At 39.1% G+C, this 19291-nt stretch overlaps 1 protein-coding gene across 3 annotated transcripts in view; it reads left to right on the top strand.

Annotated features, from left to right (window-relative positions):
- Positions 1-17094: 17094 nt before the first annotated feature.
- The window catches only part of CNOT6L (CCR4-NOT transcription complex subunit 6 like), a 95736-nt gene continuing 93539 nt past the window's right edge, over positions 17095-19291 (top strand). Inside the window, exon 1 of one of the 3 annotated variants that reach the window (XM_039845526.1) lies at positions 17095-17235. Coding sequence is in view for 2 of the 3 variants with exons in the window: in XM_039845525.1 (XP_039701459.1) it covers positions 17585-17589 (5 nt within the window). In the remaining variant the exon portion in view is untranslated. Of the gene's footprint in view, positions 17236-17362; positions 17590-19291 lie in introns of those variants that run through there. The other 2 variants (XM_039845525.1, XM_039845524.1) reach the window with 2 other exon arrangements.

The following is a 19291-nucleotide window of genomic DNA, read 5'->3' as shown; positions in this document are numbered from 1 at the left end:
AGTAATGAGCTAGGGAACAGACATCTCTGAGGTTACCCCTTAAAGAAACATTTATTTCCATGTCTATCTCCACCACTAGATTTTAAGTTCTTTGAAGCAAGATGTCATATCTTACTCATACTTGTGTCTCCCAGAGCAACTAGTTTAGTTCCTCATTCATAGAAGATACTCAATGGGTACTGAGTTGAATCTGAATAAAAGTTACCTGTACTATATCAGCAGGCTATAAAACACAATAATAGGAATAAAGCAAGACAAAGCTCAATAAGTAAATACTGGCTCATTTATTCATTTTACAAATTCTTAGTGAACACCATGGGCTGGCAAGGCTTTTAGGAAAGAGCAGTGAATCATATGTGTTAGGATTCTGTTTTTCTTTACAAAAATATAACCCAGATCTTCCAAATTTAGCATTAGAAAAATTCCCACATGATCAGGAGATAGCTGGACCACATGGCCCTGCCTGTTTCCTCTGGCTTTCCCTAGCCATTTAAGGTCTTTAAATTTAAACTGATTGGCATTGAGACAACCATACTGGATGAAGGGAGTGGGAAGTGAGATCCTCCTTTTGGCACTCCGGACCAAGCAGGGACAAATCCCTGCTTCCTGTAATACAACCAAAATACTTTATTAAAGATTGGGGGATAATGAACGGTAAATAAACCTAAAAAATATTATGCATTTAGAATCTGGGTTGAAGTTTTACGTTGTCTCTAAAGCTCATGTGCTACCCTGGAGGGGAAAAAATAAATTAAAAACCAGAGACCTTATCTATGTCCTTCTTTCTTGGCTACCCATTTGCTACCATACGATGGATCATGGGAGTCACCTTTAATAGTCATTATTCAACAGGACATTTCCAAACATTCTTACTTGACCTTTGGAGACAAAAATCTCATTTTATATCAATTTTGGGCCCATCTACTCAGTAAAACCTTTCTGTCTGAAGACTAACTTCTTTCTTTGGTAATTATTAACAAGAAAGACCCAGTCCTTCCGACTACATCACAATGCAATAAGCTCAATATTCTCTCAAGAGATACACACATATAGTAACAGTATAGGTGAAAAGTTATATCCTATGAAAGTACTATACTCTCTAGTTTCCTCTTTTATTCCTAATTAGAGAAAAGGGCTCTGTGTCTATTCAAATAATAACATAAAACCTAAAGTTTGTTGATTGTGTTCAGATATTTCACCAAATTCCATATACGTCATAGAGGAGAAAAAACCCTGTATGTACACAAGTTCAAAATTTAAATCCTCAATACTTGGGCTCAAAGCACTCTGTGAAGGGAAGGAGGTTGTGGGGAAAACATAGAGGAGGAAAAGAAGCTACTCTTTTCAAATATCTCTTATGTGCTAGTATAGTTTTAGCAACACTCACGAATATCTCATTGTGTCTTCGCAATAACCCTATGAATACAGCTCATTTTATAGACGGGGAAACAAAACATAAAGAACTTAAGTGAGGAAGCTTTCATTTTTAGCTTATAATTATTGTTGTAAATTAGATTGATCTCAGTTTAATATAGTCACTCAATAGATATTTACTGTGAATTTGCTATGTGCAAGCATATATCATACAATATAGCATAGAGGAAGCAAATTACTTCCACTCTAGTACTGGAGGGAAAAAACACTCCACTAATGAGGAGGTCATTCATCACCACTGAAATAATATTTTCAGATGACAATAGTAGGGGTGAAAGCAACCATCCAGTGGTTTAAAAAGTGGATGTCTGGTGAGGAAAAAGAGGTAATGAACATGTAATAGAATACTCCCTGAACATGTTGGTTCAGGTTAAAAATTCTCAAGCTCTTTTAAAACTTGAATTTACTCAATTTCATTGAGTCATTTATTCAGAGACAGCTTGAGAGCAGGTACATTAATTAGAACCAATTGTAGCAAGACCCGAATCTAATACAGATCTCCACTTTAAAAAGCTTGGGAAGGAGGGAATCGGGAACAGTCTTCTGTTTCCAGAAAAGAATTGTTCTAGATAGTTCAAAACGGAAAGGCAGTTTTGAAGGGAAACTGCCTAAGAAGGTAAGAAAAAAAATCGAACAGAAAGAGAATGGCTGCTCTAAGAAGTAATAAAAATTTCATCTGTCAATATATTGTTGCAGCTAACCGCATGGACTTAAACATCAAAAAGATCTGAATTTGGATCCTGACTCCCTTGAAAAAAGTTATTTGACATCTTTGAGCCTCAGGTTTCTCCTCTGTAAAATGGGCGGCGGGCGGTGGGGAATAATACTATTACTTACTTTTATACGGTGATTGTAACCTTAACCTTTGTTAATTAAGCAAATACAGATAAAATGTTGGGGTCATTGTGAGCTCTCGGTAAGTGACTATTCAGTGATTTAAGTGTATCCTTTAATTTAGTGAATAGTTGCTAATCCACTGGTGCCATATTACTTCAATGGAATGCTAAGCAATCTTTAAAATATGTTCTACAGCAGTGGTCCTTAACTATTGTGTGCTTGCTCATAGATGAGTGGGACATTTTGAGAGTTTGTAGGAAAGGTTTTTGGACATCACAGTCACCATGTAAGAGTGAGAACTGATACTTGGGATTAGTGGACAGGGGCTGAGGATGCTATATATTCTAGAATTCTCAGGATAATCCTGCACATAAAGGATGCATGCCCATGCTTCCTGCAAAGTTTTCAAATGTCCCTCTAGATATCCATGTAGGTGAAAAACCTGTTAAAGATGATCTGAACCTAGACCTCAAATCCATTTTACTTAAAACATAATTTTTTCATGGTTTTAATATGAATTTTCTAGAAATGCAGCTATTATGTAAATAGAGAAAAGAATGTATTTTGTTTTGTTGGAATTTTACCAAGAGTAGTTCACCATTTTGGTAGAATTGTGTAACTCATGACAGTGTCAGTTCTATGACACTGTGTATCAGTCTGCTTTTGTAGACATGGTATTTGCATTAAAGCCACATATAGTTATAAGCATCTAACTTCTTCACTTTGCCTTCAAAAAAAGTCATGCCTGAGCATTCCATATATTATTTTATTATAAATTGTTTTGTTTTTAATTATCCTATATATTATAGCTAAGGCATTATATTGGTTTTTTATAAATTGTTTATATACATACAACATGTTATTTATGCATTTCATCTCAGGATAATAAAGAAGGCGTTATGCAATATTTGCTATAAAGAGGAGTATTGGGTCTGATAGATTGAGAACCATGCTCTAAAATTATATTTAATGTTATGAAAATATATTAATAATATAAGGTCAAGTGGAAAAAGTAAATTTCAAAGCATTACCTATGGCTCAATCTCATTTTTATAAACAAACAAAAACCTCAAGAACTATTACTCCTTTTCCCATATCTTATGAGAGTGCAATAACCCAACTGAAAAGGCCTCTTTTTATATAATTTATAGTTCTATAGTATTTTGATCAAATAATTTGTGTTTTATTTCAAAAATTCTAGAAGTGTATTGTTTGAGTTCTCAGGAATCAGAAGGGAGATGAAATATGAATTCTAATCTTGGCTTTATTATTTAAACCAAGTCATTTTACTTTTATAGGTCTATTTATCTGAAAAACTTGAGGCTTAAGATACATTATCAATAACACAAGATTTCAAGCTTCCTGGTTCTACGATTCTGAAGCAAAACTTTGCTGATTATAGATTTAGGTTTGCTTCCCCAAGTACATTCCATAGAGCACTGATACAATAGGACATTTATAGGTATTAAGTAAATAGAGTTTTGTGGTCAATACATCTGAGAAAACACTGGGTTAAACGAAGTTAAATATGTTTCTTTAGGTAAAGCTTTTCGATTTTCTTGTTAAGCTTAAGAGTATTATGACTTTTCAAGAGAGGCACAGTATATTGCATTTCCTATGTACATTTGACCACGGAATCTCCCCTATCCCTATACTCAAAATCTCATGTAAGTAGTGTTCTGCATAGAAGGTGTTGGGAAACACTAATTTGAGATGATATACATTTAATAATGATATTATAGGAAAGCTTTTATTTTCAAAGGACTGAATCCCCATGGTTAATTTTCAAGCATTAATAATAACCAATGAGGAAAATAGTTTTGTGTAGCAATTCTCTGAAATCACATATATTGGAGTCTTAACTTGTAAATTCAGAAAGAACTGAAAGAAAGAACTGAAAAGGTTAACAAAAGAACACAAATTAAAATATGTAATGAGCATGAGTCAATTTAGAACTAGAGTGAAACAAAGACTCTCTTCACATCAAAAGATTGCTCTATTTCAAAAATTCTATCCAAAGAAAAAACAGATTTGGTTGGTCTAGTCAGTTAAAATTGTTAAATCTGAAAGATATTTACAGAAAAATAACACAGTATATATAGAGAAGGTATATAATATTATACATGGAAAACAAATAGATTGAAATTAGATGATTTGAAATATTAGAAATATTGCGTTTTCTTGATTATTTGTGTCATAAAAGTGATGCTGTCATGAGTTACATGATTAGGTCACCAATATAGATGAGCTAAATAAAAAAGTGGAGTATAATTCTAGAAGGAACACAAATAACATTATTCCTATTGCAGAAAAGAGCATAATTTTTTTAAACTAATGATTATTTTAAAGGTCTGTTGGTAAAAATTCACCGGGTTTGTTTTGTGTAGGTGTATCAGCAGCAGTTGCTATTAGTTAAAAAACAAAAAGCAAGTGTTTGACATTTATAGAGTTGTTTTACATTACAAAATCTCACATTTCAAAATGTAAATTATTTAATGAGTGGATTATCTATTTTATTTGCCCTGCCATACAGTGTGCTTCTGGACCATAGTTTCCTGTACAAGATGGTTTATGAAAACTAATTTTAATAACATACCAAGTAAAACTTAATCATGAAGGCAAGTTTACTATAAAAACAAAAAAATAGTCGAATATGGATTCTAAAACGAAATTAAGGCTTAACAACATATAAAGTCCTTAAAGGCAAAAACAACACTGAAATCTATATTTGCCGAACAGTTATTAAATCTCTACATGCACAAGCTAGATTTCTCAGAAAGAACCCTGTTATCACTCTAATCCAGGGGCCAAATTCAGTATCATTTATTGTGAATCAACCAGATAGTACATGTCTTCCAAGGGGAGGCAATATGACATACAGAATGTCCCTATGATGCACTCTAGCCAAAAGTCTTTAATTTGAATCCTTTTGGATTTAACATCTGGTTTATAAAAAACACAAACAAACCAAATTAACACACGGAAACAATTAGACAAACCAGAAAGTGTGACATTCTCCAGAATCATTTTCCTGGTTTCTTCAACAAGTCAGGGTCATAAAAAAGGTATAGTGCTAGATAAAGAGAGACTTAGCTATATTAACTGGATGTAGTGTATGACTCTGGATTAGAGACTGGCTCAGACAAACCAGCTTTAAAGGACATTTTTGTGTCACTAATGATTTTTAAAATTATATTCTGCATTAGATAAAACAAACACTAAAATAGGTAGGTGGCCATCATCAGCTGATAAAAGCAGGTTACAAAAGAGAATATACTTCCACCCCACCCCAATTCTTACCCTATTTCCCCGTCAGTTACATATTGCTGGGAGTCTTTTACAAGTTAAGAGTAAACTATTTCCTTGTCTCCTAAAGACACAAAAAGAAAAAGACTTTAGCGCCTATTCTAGGAAATGTTGGATTGAACACTTTCTCTGTTGGGCCTCTTACTTACTAGTGCCCCATTGAAGAAAGAGTGGCCAAGCAGATGGGCTAGACCTTGACGTTTCCTAGAACATACTTTTCTGATGGGTAGGGTTGCTGGATCTAAAGTGCAGGACTGTTCTAGCTCCAACATGTTAGCTGGACATCAGGGCAGAGCCTCCTCAGGACCTCCCCCTATGAGGACATGGCCTGCCATCCTCTCTCTGTTCCACCTGTAGCTGCCTGTCCACCATTCTCTCTTGCTGTTCCAGCTCTTTACATGCAACAGGGTGAGTCAGCCAAACAGACATCTTCATTTCTGTGGGAAAGAATCCGTCACTTTAGCCTCAGCCCAGTAGTGTAGGTAGTTCAACAGTTTCTTCAGCACAGCATGGGACATATTTTTAGAGGCCATATACTAAATGTCCTTTGTCTACAGGGAAAAATCCCAGAAAGATTACTTCGTTTCTGAAATAAACATAAAAATGTTTCAAATAGAAAATTTAGAGTACATGAAATATCAATTACTCACACTACTTTAAGAAAATTATGGTACTATGTATGCTTTCAGAATAACATACCAGGTAGTAAAATCTTGATAAAATGTACAATGTCTTCCCACATCTTTGTTGCTTTAGGCTCTCCTTCTCCTTTTCTATTAAATGTGCTGATATTTTAATTAAAAAACATATAATAAAAATAAAAACAAAAATAAATCCAAAGGTTGAACATCTATATTTTTTTGCAAATTTGGAATTTCATGGAAATTACTCATTGAAAAAATCATCCCTATAGAAACTACAGCTTTATTAACAGATTCACGTATTGGTGTGAGGCCTGGGTTAGTGTCACATAATCATTCTAAGATTTCAATCTCTATTTCATCCTTGCTACACGGAATTGCAGGCTGTGCTGAAAAACAAGAGCAAGAGAAGCAGAAAAGAATATCCTCCCCCAATGCTTTTAGCATGAGAACGTGGTGACATTTGGGATTTTGGGTAAAGCAGTTAAGTGGGTCAATCCATGCATTAGCATATAATCTTCTTCTATCCACCCAAAGGGTTGGTCAGGTAAAAATATTAATTTCATTGATCAGACAATTATAAAACCTGTACTATAAATGAAAGAAGAGCAAATAAGGTATGTGGATAGGTTGGTTCTGGAGAACTGATCAGGTTGTACCATGAGAAAACAAGATATTGTAGCTGATAATGAAAAAATTAATTAAAGGAAGAGCCAGAAGAGATATACTTCTTTCGACTATTTCTTTGTCTTATTGTAATTACATAATTACAAAGCCTGTAGTAACACATAGCATTTTTTGGTATATATTCTCATAATATTTTCACTTGACTATCTTCACTTTCAAGTTGTTTAGGGTATGAAATATCCTGTTTTTATTCTGTTTTTGCTAGATCAGGAAGCTGAGAAATAAAAATCCTGGCAAATTGCCAAAGGTAGCAAAATTATTTAATGACAGAATTGGAAATAGAACATACCATTTTTGCCTCCAAATCCAGTGCAAACAAATTTGTATATTTCTACAAATTTTCAGGCTATAGTCACCTAGAGATTATTTAAAAAGTGATTTCTTGAATTAAAGACATGATTTAAGTATTTTTTACTTTTGGTTATATCTTTTTATTATGTCATTATGTTTTGTTTTTATGATTTTTTTTTTACTTCTGATAAAATCTTACAGAAGAAAGCACAGCTGCTCTTTGAAGGTAGCTTTGAAAATTTCACAGTGTTTATATAAATCTGCACAAGCCTATATACTATATGTATTAATTTAGTCAAGAAACATCGAATGTCTACTATTGTCAGGCTTAACATTTAGTATTTCATTTGTTTTCAAGCCAACCCTGCAAGTATATAGTATACTTATGTTTCAGATAAAGTTAAGCAATTTGCCGCCTGGGGTCATGTAGTAAGTGGCAGAGCCAGAATTTGTATCCAGATCTGTCTACTCCAAAAGCCATAAGATTTCTTCTACATCATGTTTACATGTCAGTCTCTTCTCTCAAAGTGCTGTGAGTGATCAGAAGGAGAGGAAGATGTATCTGAAGGGGTTGGGAGGGATCAAGTAAGCCTTCATGGAAAGGAGGAGCATTGGAGCTAGTGCTTGAACATGTGCTTGTTTGGATCATATGAAAATAGAAGGTTGAGAAGTGGAAATCAAGAACAAAGTGAACTTAATGGTTCAGAGAAGGAAAGTCAAAGTGTATGTAGGGAACAACTTTGGATGGAACCTAGGATGAGTGAAGAAATGAGCTAAGTTTAGAAGGATGTTCAGGTTATAAAGATTCTTGAACAAAGGCAGTAGGAGCTTCTACTACCATTGGCCTAGAAATACATTTGTGAATATAACACACATAGTCCTAAAATTTTAATGGTATCTGGGTTAGGAGAATGACCCTCTTCTTAAGAGGAGCTGTTGTTTTATTATTATTATTATTATTATTATTTTATAAAGAGTAGGAGAAGCCTTCTACTTGACAACTCAGAATTTAAATGTAGATGGTGTTTGGGATACCAAAAACAAACATTACTGACCATGAAAGTTTTATTGAAAGTGTCTTGCTTTAATTTAAATGTAATTGTACATTTGCTTTGCTAGGGCAAAGCTTTTAGTTATAAAAACAATGGCTTAACTCTACTTCTTTGGACTCATCAGCCATCTGATGTTGAAGTACTGGATTGTATCTATGCTGCACCTATACTGAGGCTGCCCAGTAGTTTATTTGTGGCAACAGTGTATTTAGCTGAAACACTGTTTTCCAGCTTCCCTTTCAGCTAGTTGTGCCCTGTCATTAAGTTTTGGCCAATGAAATCTAAGCAAATGTCTTCCCCCCCTCTCTTTAATTCCCTGTGCCCCACCTTCCACCTCTGACCTATGGATGTTGCCATTTCCTTTTATTTTAAAAACTAGATCTCTGAAGGCGGGGCATCTCCTTCCACCCACAGCGTGCACCCAGGGCCTGGCGCACCCGGGGGGCCCGTGCACCAGGGACGCACCTGGGATATGGCCCATGGCTCCACCTGGGGTGCGAATCCAGGACCTTCTGCATATAAAGCAGACGTTCTAACCACTGCACTATGGAGCCACTCCCCTAAGCAAATATTTTTTGTGGGGGCCTTCCAGGAAAATCCTTAGTGGTAGAGATAATTTTGTCCTGCCAGGAAAATGGATGGGATAGCTGGAATCCCAATGGCCATAATATCTCTGTTAACCTCTTTTGTGCCTTTGAACAGAATAGAAAGGGCACTCATCTTTGCAGATGAATTAGAAAATTTCTTCCTCTGGGTGGATGCAATACATCACAGTATACATATCCCACTCACTTTGTGATCTAGTACCTTTGCAGTAAACAACCTGCACAACCACATGAGGTGGCCCTGACAGCCATATTGGACTATGAGGCAGGAAAGGAAGCCATGTTCTAAAGATAGCAAAGCCAAAGAGAGAAGGAGACAGGTCTCAGCTGACCATGAATATGCCATATCAGCCCTGAATCGACTACTTCCAGACTTCTTTTGTGTGACAGAAAAAAAAATTATTTTGTTTGTTACTGTTATTTCTGATTTCTTTCACCAGCAGCTGATTGCTAGTAAATTAAGCCCACATAGAATGTTTTGAGAAGTGTTACTATTAATTAATTAATTAGTTAACTAATTAAACCAATGTTTCTGGAGCATTATGTATCAGATACTCTGATATGCTATAGATAAGGACAGAGCTTACAACCTAGGAGGAGAAAGACAGACGTGTACTTACATAGATAATTACAGTATACAGCGATATAGTTGTTCAGTTTGCGTATTACACAGACACGTGGTGAAGAGCTGAGAGAGGGCTATGCTTTGATACACTGCACTCACCCGGAGGGGGAAATTTTTCTAGTTCATCTCCACAAATGGAATCCTCCTTTTTACAGATTACAATTCAACCAATAATAATGCCTTATTGTTGTTTAGTTCAGTAATTTCCAAACTTATTTTAGCAGCATTTAGCCTTCTTTGAAAGAACTCTCATGTGGAACACAATGTAGTAGTAGTCCAGATGTTTTGGTTGTAGTGGTCTAACTCAAATTAGTTTAGAAATAGAAGAGAATTTACTAGTAAATTTATTTACACTTATTATGATAGAGGCGGGCATGGCATGCTAACGAAATACACAAATGGGTTAAGAGAGAAGGCTTCACAAAGGAAATGATGCTTGAGCTAAATCTTGGATGATTTCAAGAGGAGAACAAAATGGGAAAAAATATAGCATGCCGAGGAAAGAGCATGTGCAAACATATCTAATAGAGTGTGTTCTGTTTCAGAAATCGGAAGTTTATTAAAGGTAGGGGTGAGAGTAAAAGGCTGATGGTTAAGTGGCTACAGGTGGTGGTAAGAGAGGCAGATCATTAAGGGACATATATGCCTGTGAAATTAGATTTTAGTTTATAAATTATGGGAAGTCATTGAAAGATTTTAAAGAGCAGAGTAATATGAACAGAATATGTTTTGGGAAGATGTTGGGATTATACTTAGCAGAGATACATTAATGGACAAAATGCAAAAGCTCAGGCAAGAGGTGACACATGACTTAAGACAGTAGTACATTGGGATGGAAGGAATTTATTCATGCAAATATTTAGTACATCAAACTGGTAGATCGCAGTGAGGATGGGAGAGAAAAGTTAAGAATGATTCCTAGGATTCTACATTGGGTGACCATTCGGATGATTCTGTGATCATTAGCATAGTGGTACCATTTTTAATGGAAGAGGGTCACACAAGGTCAAGGGATAGATCATAGAGAAAAGACAATCAGCTCAGTTTTAGATATACTGATCTTGAAATATGTGCAGACTGCCCAGGTGGAGATACCCGGCAGGAAATTGACAATATAGATCTGATTGTGTGGCAAGAACTCTGAATTGGAGGTGTAGATTTGAGAGTTGTAAGTGTAAAAATGGTACAAGCATACCTTGGAGATTTTGAGAGTTCAGTTCCAGACCACTGCAATAGAGTATTGCAATAAAGCAAATTGTAATCGTTTGCTCGTGGAGGGTCTTTCCTTCAACTTGTAAAAATACAACATCTGTGAAGCATAACGAAGTGGAGCGTAATAAAATGAGGTATGCCTGTAGTTAAAAGTTGTAAATCTTACCATCTAAGACTCAAAGAGTGTGTTTGAGATCAATATGAAAAATGTGAGAGGCTCAAAAGGGAAAAGAGTTCTATTATGGCCTCCATGCCGCCAAGTATCTTCTTACTAAGCAGTTAGCGTCTGCAATTGTTATTGTTTTGATTTATTCCTTTGGGTTAAGGTTGTATCTCTAAGTAATTGCCCCTTAAAAATATCATTGAGAGAAATTAAACCGATGACAGGGTAGTTTAATGAAGAGAGCAACTGAGCTAGGTATCCAGAGATCAGTTTCTAACACTGACTTTGCCACTAACTTCCTAGGCGACGTTCTGCAAGTCACTTTGCCTTAGGTTCCTCATGAGGAAAATGAGGAAGTTGAACCAGGAGACCTTCAACATTTCGTAGACAGTCTTACTGTAGTTTAGTTCGGTGATTTTCAAATTTATTTAGCGGCTGTTAGCTTTCTTTGAAAGAATTTTCCTGAAGTAACATAATGTATAAGGATGTTTTGGTTGTAGAGGTCTAAATCAAGTTAGTTTAGATATAGAAGAGAATTTACTAGTTAATTTAACTACACTATGTGAAAAAGGTGGGGCTCAGCCACATGGATGACTAGAATCTGAGACTGGTGCACCACCAGGACTTGCTCTCTATACTTCTCACCTTTGTGTGATGACTTCAATCTGCACAAGGTGGTATGCGGCCACTTGCCTATCTCAAGACTTCTTTTTCTTCCTTCTTGTCAGACTACCGCTATAGTGGAGGAACCCTTTTTCCCTGAAAACAATGTAGGGAGGATGTCTGCTTGTTATGGCTTGAGTCATTTTGCCCACCCCGTAGCCAAAAAGTTAGGGGACTCTCTTGAGCTGCAATCGGCACTAGAATCATGTTTGTAGGATAGGCAGAGATCGTTTCCCCCAAAGAAAAAGGAAAAAGGAAAGCTACTGGGCAAATAGATGATCAATATGTAAAACAGATAAAACAGAGGCCTTCAATTTGGGATCCCACCTATATGGTCCCGAGGTGACTTCTGAACTATATAGTTGAAGACCTCATGAGGATCCTTAGAATATAGTGTTAAAGTAATTGATTTTGATTGGATAGCATACCAGGCACCTGCGAGTCCTTGACAAATTGAAGCACTAGACATCTATTGATGGTGGTGGTGTTTACCTACTAGAAAATTTCTGGAATACAGGGAAGTACTAGAAAGAGTGGTACTGATGTCGATGGAGGTGGAGTGGAGATTCTGAATATTCAGGGATCAAGGGACTTAAGAAGAGAGTGTAGAAAAAAGTAGGCAGGAGGGAACCGAGATGAACTTTGCCTACTTAGCCATTTTATCTGGGACTAGTATATTATATGGCATGCTACCGATATCGGTAGAAAATGTTCGTCTTTGGCTTAGATGGTAGGATGGCCCTTCGTGTCATCCATTCATTCTAGAGAAAGGAACAAAGGGGAGGTTGATGGGAAAAGAGTGGATGGACCTGTAGAGGGACAGAGGCAATGAGTGAAGCCACCTTTCTTGGATAAATATATCCATGGTATATGGTACCTCAAAAAAATATTAGAAATAAAGTAATAGGGATATAGGGAGAGGAAGAGGTATGAGTAAAAGATGAGAAGATGGAAAGTAGTGTAGTTCAGTAAAAGTTAGCATATGTCACTGGGATATAGTTTGGATCCCTGTCAGGAGGACTGGAATATAAAGTCAAGATTATTTTGATTAATACTTGTTTAAAACTTGTACTAATGACTATCAGGTAAATTATACTGAATTATTTTACTAATTACACCTTACTGAATAATTTAAATGTGACACTTCTTGAAGAGTTATGTAGCTATTAATATAAAAGTGTATTGAAATAAGTAAAAGCAAATTTAATTGATTCTTTATCAAATAGTAATAATGCTCTTAAATAAAAATTTTTAAATCTTTGCCTTTTGAGCAAAGTGCTCAACAAAATTTCAGAAAACAGACAAGGAACAGGGATTTTATAGATCTAGCTACCTGGGCTACCAACAGAAAAACATGGAGAGATCAGATTTACTCAGATCAAATGTTAATTGCTAATTTGGAAAAGACACAGGTGGTTGCTAGAACACCAAGTACTTTTTTTTTTTATTGAGAAGGAATGAATAATTCTGTAATAATATAAATAAATATGTGTTGTTTCAGAACAAATTGTACCTACACAGTGCTATTAAACCAATTTGGTCGAAAATGCCTTACTTAAGCCAGAAGTTTTCACTAGGATAAATCATTTTAAAGAGATATATTCTTATTGTGTTATTTTTTAATTTTATTTTTTAATTAGTGTACATTCAGTATTATTTTATATTAGTTTCAGGTGTATAGCTTAATGGTTAGACACTTATAAGTTACAAAGTGACCTCCTTGATTAGCCTAGTACCCATCTGGCATTATACATACTTATTACAATATTATTGACTATATTTTCTATGCATCCCTTTCTTCACATCCCTGTGACTATTTTCTAACTACCAATTTCTACTTATTAATCCCTTCACCTTTTTCACCCAGCCCTCCAATCCCATCTCTGGCAATCACCAGTTTACTCTCTGTATCTGAGTCTGTTTTCATTTTGTTTATTTTGTTTAGGTTCCACATATAACTGAAATTATATGGTATTTCTCTTTTTCTGTCTGACTTATTTCACTTAGCATAATACCCTCTGGATCCACTTGTTATTGCAAATTTGTAAGATTTTATTTTTTATGGCTGAGTAATATTCTATTGTATATGTGTACCACTTTTTTATCCAATTTTCTATTGATTGGCACTTAGTTTTCTTCCATATCTTGACTATTGTAAATAGCGCTACAATGAACCTAGGGGTGCATATATTTTTTCAAATTACTGTTTTGGTTTTCTTTAGATAAATAACCAGAAGTGGAATTGCTGGGTCATAAGGTAGTTCTATTTTTAATTTTTAGAGGAACTCCAAACTTTTCCATAGTGGCTATACCAATTTGTAATCTGACCAACAGTTCACAAGGGTTCCGTTTTCTCCACATACTTCCAATACTTGTTGTTTTTTGATTTATTGATGATAGCCTTTCTGAGAGGTGGTAGGTGATACCTCATTGTGGTTTTAATTTGCATTTCTCTGGTGATTAGTGACATTGAGCATCTTTCATATGTCTATTGGCCATCTGTATATTCTCTTTGGAAAAACTCCTTGTTAGGTCCTTTTTAAATGTAGATTGTTTTTTCAGTGTTGAGTTGTAGGAGTTCTTTAAAATTTTTAAATATTAACCCTTTATCAGATATATCATTAGCAAATATCTTCTCTCACTCAGGTTGCCTTTTTGTTTTATTGACGGTTTCTTTTGCTGTGCAAAAACTTTTTAGTTTGATGTAGTATTGTTATTTTTAATCTTAATTAAAAACTACAACTTCTGACAAACATGAAAAATTCCTATGAAATATCAAAAGCAGTTTATTCTGTTACAAACACTGATCTACTATAAAACTGCTACTCTACTGAAAGTGCTACTCTTGTGTTTGAATGTCTTTTGAATTGGAGTCTTAGGAGAGGTTTTTTTAATCAGTGAAGATTTAATTTCACAGTATTTGTACAGTGCTAACTGAAAATTATTTCTCTAAGCTCAATCTTACTGTAAATGAGTAAAATAACAATGTTTTTTGGATGCTATAATTATAATATGTAAAAGTATTGCTTTCCTTTTGTTTTTAGTGAGGGTTAATCCATTTGCTATATGTGGCATAGAGAGCATCCCAGAGAGTAGAGATTTAAATTTAACTGCACTCAATTGACCTTTTTATAATAAAGTCCAGTATTCTTAACTCTTAATGTCACGATTACAATTATTCAACGGACTGTGACACTTAGTATTTAAAATTTAAAGGCCAACAATGAACATCCTCTACATAAACCTGAGCTCCAGGACCAGCAAATCCCACCATTTATTAGTGCTTCTCTAACATCCACAAAGACACTCCCCTCTTTCTTCACTCCAGTCACTACTGCTATTCAGCCTGTGAAAGTATCAAGTATCATATGGCTCAAGTAAAAATGCCAGGGCCATTGGTCTTATCCTCCTGGGCATTGTTGTGTCACCTTTCATACTTTCATTTCTGGTTTGTCCTGTGAGAATTTCCTGTTTATGTGTCTGCTTCCCCTTCATTGGCTGTAAGCTGCTTAAGAATAGAGACTACATATGCTTATCTTTGGATCTCTGATGCTAAATACAATGTCTGGAACATTATGCATGTTCCACAGATGTTTATTGTATATGAATAAATAGGAATCTATACAGCTATGGAATTTGAAGAAGTTAAATCTGTGAGGATATCTCATTATTTATGTTTTTGGGGTGTTGGTTTTCCTCTTTCCTTCATCATTTACTAATGTTCTCATTGGAGAAGAGCGTGGGCCAAGGAGAAATTCTGTGGCAAGATGCCATTGAGCAGGTTTACTATTCTGGGCTCCTGAAGTAGCTTCTTTGGCTTTGTTGCTTACAACGCCAAAGATAATATTCATTATGTTTCAGCCTAGTCTCAAGATAGTAGGGAATGAGTGAGACTTCTTCCAAGATTAAGGACATTTTGATGCCTATTACAGAAGCTGGTATGGGTAGTATTGCTTGGGAGACAAATGGAACTTAACATAAGTGGAAAACAAAGTAGTCTGAGGTCATTTATGTCCTAAGAGACTTCTTCATTCACTCACTCACACTTCCTGGTAACAAAGATGAAAGTGGTGCAATTGTTCTTTTGCAATGGTGGACTTTTTAAATAGCTGATCAGGTCTAGCTAAATGATTTGCATTTTTACCGCAACTTTTTTTTCCCCAGGAGATGAAGACTTTCTGCATTCAACAATAGGGCCTAAGATTAATTGCCACCAATACAACGTGATTAGTGTGCTAAACAACACTCCTGTTGGGAAAAAATTACTGAACACTGCTGATATATCCGTGACCAACACTAGTAAGTACCAAGCCGGGAGCATGCACTGAGAAAGAGACTGCAAAATTGCAACAGAAGTATTCTGCCTCTAGAGCTGTATAATTTGTTTTTGGGCTGCTGGTGATAAAAGCTAAAGCTGACCCACAAAAACGAAATTAAACCCCAGAAAACTTAAAATGTCAAGGCTACAGTCACCAAGTAAACAGTATTTCTAGTTTACATTTTGATGTTTTCATTCTGTAGCCAAATGTAATTCTATCGCGAGAAGGGATAATTAAAAAATAAATAGGACGGGATTATCGAGGATCGTCACAGGTTCTTTTATTTACCTCTTGCGAAACAACCTACAGATGTTATAGGTTAAAAAAAAGTGACGATGTCAGGAAACATTTCCTTAGGTCATTTCACCTCACCTGGCGTCTCTTTAGCCACCTAGATCAGCGCTCGGCTTCGCTGTCAGGCCGCCTTTGGCGAACGTGCAGTAAAAAGCGCCGAGACCACGCACCAACACGGGAAGAGGTGGGTTCGCCCGTCTCCTTCCTGCCATGGATTTGTGGATGTGGGTTTTTAATACCCTACCAGACTTCCCAGCTCTGCTCGACACTAAAGACAAAAAAAGAGAATAAGAAAACAGCACTAGCAGAAGAGAAAATAAGCAAGACCCCCTGGCCGCTTCACGCGCACGCGCACCAGGACAAACGCGCCACTCAGGGGGCGGGGCCAAGGCGCGGCGCTGGAGCTCCGCCTCCTTTCCCTCACCCCACCCCTCCGCGCAGGAGAGTGACTGACTCCAGCCAGCCCCTCCACGTCAATCAACCCTTCTTCTCGCACTCTCTGCACCTTGTTATTAACCTCAATACCGATATCGCGCGGGTACCTTTCCCCCGGCCCTCGGGGGTGTGAACGTGTGTGAGGGAGAGCGAAGGCACCGAAAGCTGGCGTTTCTGTGTAGCAGCCTCGGCCCCGGCAGTAGCAGGCGAAGCAGCAACCCCCGCAGCGGCGGCAGCCCGAGCGCCAGGAGGCCAAGGCCAAGGCCAGGCTCTGCGCGGCTCTCGGAGTAGTAGCCGCAGCTCCGGCGGCTGCGGAGGCGCAGCTTCCTCCGGCGAGGCCGCGGGGCCTCTCCCGCCAGGGTCACCGTCCCCGAAGCCCGGCAGCGCGGCCCTCGTCCCCTTCCCCGCCCCCTGTCGGTCTCCTTCTCTCTCCCTTCGGCTGTCCTCCTCACCGCCGCCTCTGCGGTTCCTCAGGCGGCCCGGCCCGGCCCACCCGCCCCGTGTCCCCTCCGGCCGGTGCCTCTCCCCCCGGCGGGCTGCCTGCATGTCTTTGCTGCCCTCAGCCCCGCCGCCACCGCCGCCACCGCCTCCCCCGCCGCCGCAGCTCCAGCACCAGCCGCCCCGCCGCCGCCGCCGCCGCCGCCGCCCGGACCCCGGCGCGCTGAATGCAGGTGAGGAGGGGGCGCAGGGCCTTAGCGACCCCAGGCCCCGGCGCCCTGCGCGCCCGCCGTCCCGCGAGCCGAGGTCCGGGCCCTGCCGGCCCCGGTGGCTTCCCTTCTGGGCGGGCGGGAGCGAGGCCCGCCCGTGGGTGTTTGTGTTTGCGTCTGCGGCCGCGGCTCTGGAGAGGAAGCATCTGTGGGGGCCTGGTGCGCGCGGGCGCGCGTGTTTGTGTGTGTTTCCTCTGCCGCGGGGAAATGGCTGCTGTTGCTCCTCTTGGGCCAGAGGAAGAGAATGAGGTAGTGTTTTTGTACCTCTGAGTAGGATAAAGAGTGTTGGGAAGAGGAGCGCGCCTCTGGGGAAATGAGGTTGGAGAAAGGCGAATGTGTGGTGGGCTGCAAGTTGGGACTTTGGCGGGCGGGGAGGCGGCCCTGAGGGTGTGTGTCGGGTGTGGGGATGACCCATGTCTCTGTCAGAGGCGGCGAAGGTTCGTGTGGTGTGTGTGTGTGTGTGTGTGGTGGTGGGGGGTCAGTCCAGGACTCTGGGGCGGGATCCTTGTATCCGGGACCCCTAAGTGGCGTGTCCCTCCCCTTTGTGGCCGAGGCTCCGAAGCCTCGCAGGTGAGAGCTGCTTCGCGGCGGCTAACCCGGTAGGGCGAGTGTGTGCTGCACACGTACAGCAGCCGGGCCGGGAGAGCTGCGCGTCCCGGCAGCGCCGCTGTTCTCGGGGCCGCGGCAGGGAGCGCGCCGGCCTGCAGCGCGGCCTAACCGCCTCCGCTCCCGCCCGCCTCCCGCGGGCCTCCCGGGACGCATCCCGGGCTGCCGAACCGCGCGGGCCCTGGACGCTTTCTCGGGCCTGGGCAGGTGAGGGTCGGAGGCGGGACGTGCCGATTGCGGTCGCCTCGGCCGTCTCCGCGACTCCTGAGGAGAGGCGAAAGCATATTTTGGCGTTGGAACTGCAAGCTCTTCCCCCGGCCAGCGGTGGGACCCGAGGGAAAGTGAATCAAAGCAGTAAATCTCGGGAATACGCGGTGTCGAGATCTTTTCTTTTCACTTTTTTCTTAAGGCTACGTGGAGGGCTTAAGTACATGTTTTGAGTTTTCGTTGCAAATACTTTACGGTTGGTAAATTGGATACTTTTTTAAGATAAATATTTTCTTGGAGGGGCGGGGAATAGAAATGGAAGCTGGCTTCCCTGTCCTGTGCTGTTGATGGGATTGGATCGATTTTGTGCATTTGAAAATTGTTTTATCCTGCCTCCTAGGGGGAAAGGCGTGTACACGCCTAGCTGAGGAGGTTGGTGAGGATGAGGAAGTTACTGGAGCTGTCATCCTCCTTAACTCCGCTGGGTATTTAGCTTAGGCTGTTTAGATAGATTTATGTTCACGCAGTTTAGCCGAGCCATTTGTACACATTGGAACCATAGTACTACGTTTTAGGAGATACGTTATTGCCTCTAGTTATCTTAATTGTCAATCAAGATAGTTGTGCACAAACACGTTTTCCCTCAGTCTCCAAAATCCAGATCAAACAGCCTCTATTGTCTATTCAGCGTGGGCTCCTGGAAATCTATTTTGAGAGTAGTCTTAGTAAAAGGCAACTATAAAGAGAAATCTGCCAATAGGTGTACAGTGCATTTGAGAATTAAATATAAATACCATTTGGATAATTATTCGTTAATTTACTTTACTTCACCCTCTTTCCATTTGCATCTAGTTAGCTCATCTAGCTAAAACTCTATGGATAAAGTCATGATAATATATTCGATCCTTGAAGGCCATACTCTGTATGATGGCCAGAGATTGGTCCTTTCGGAACCTGGTCTCACCAAGAAATGTTCTGTGCTGTTCATTGGGAAGTGGGGTAACAGTAGGAGGGGTGGATAGCTGTTTTCTGTGACCATTACTGGAAAAACAACACCCAGTTTAGTGGGACAAGGACTGTTTTACAGACCTTGGAACTCAGTCTGTGCCATTTTTCTTAGCTGTTTGACCTAAGGTAAGGTACTTCAATATCTATAAGCCTTTGGTTTCTCATCTGCAATAAAGAGATAATACACTTATAGTAAAGT

Source organism: Pteropus medius, unplaced genomic scaffold (genome assembly GCF_902729225.1).
Source record: "Pteropus medius unplaced genomic scaffold, Ma_sr-lr_union100, whole genome shotgun sequence".
NCBI lineage: Eukaryota > Metazoa > Chordata > Mammalia > Chiroptera > Pteropodidae > Pteropus > Pteropus medius.
This window is presented reverse-complemented; position numbering and strand designations above follow the sequence as displayed.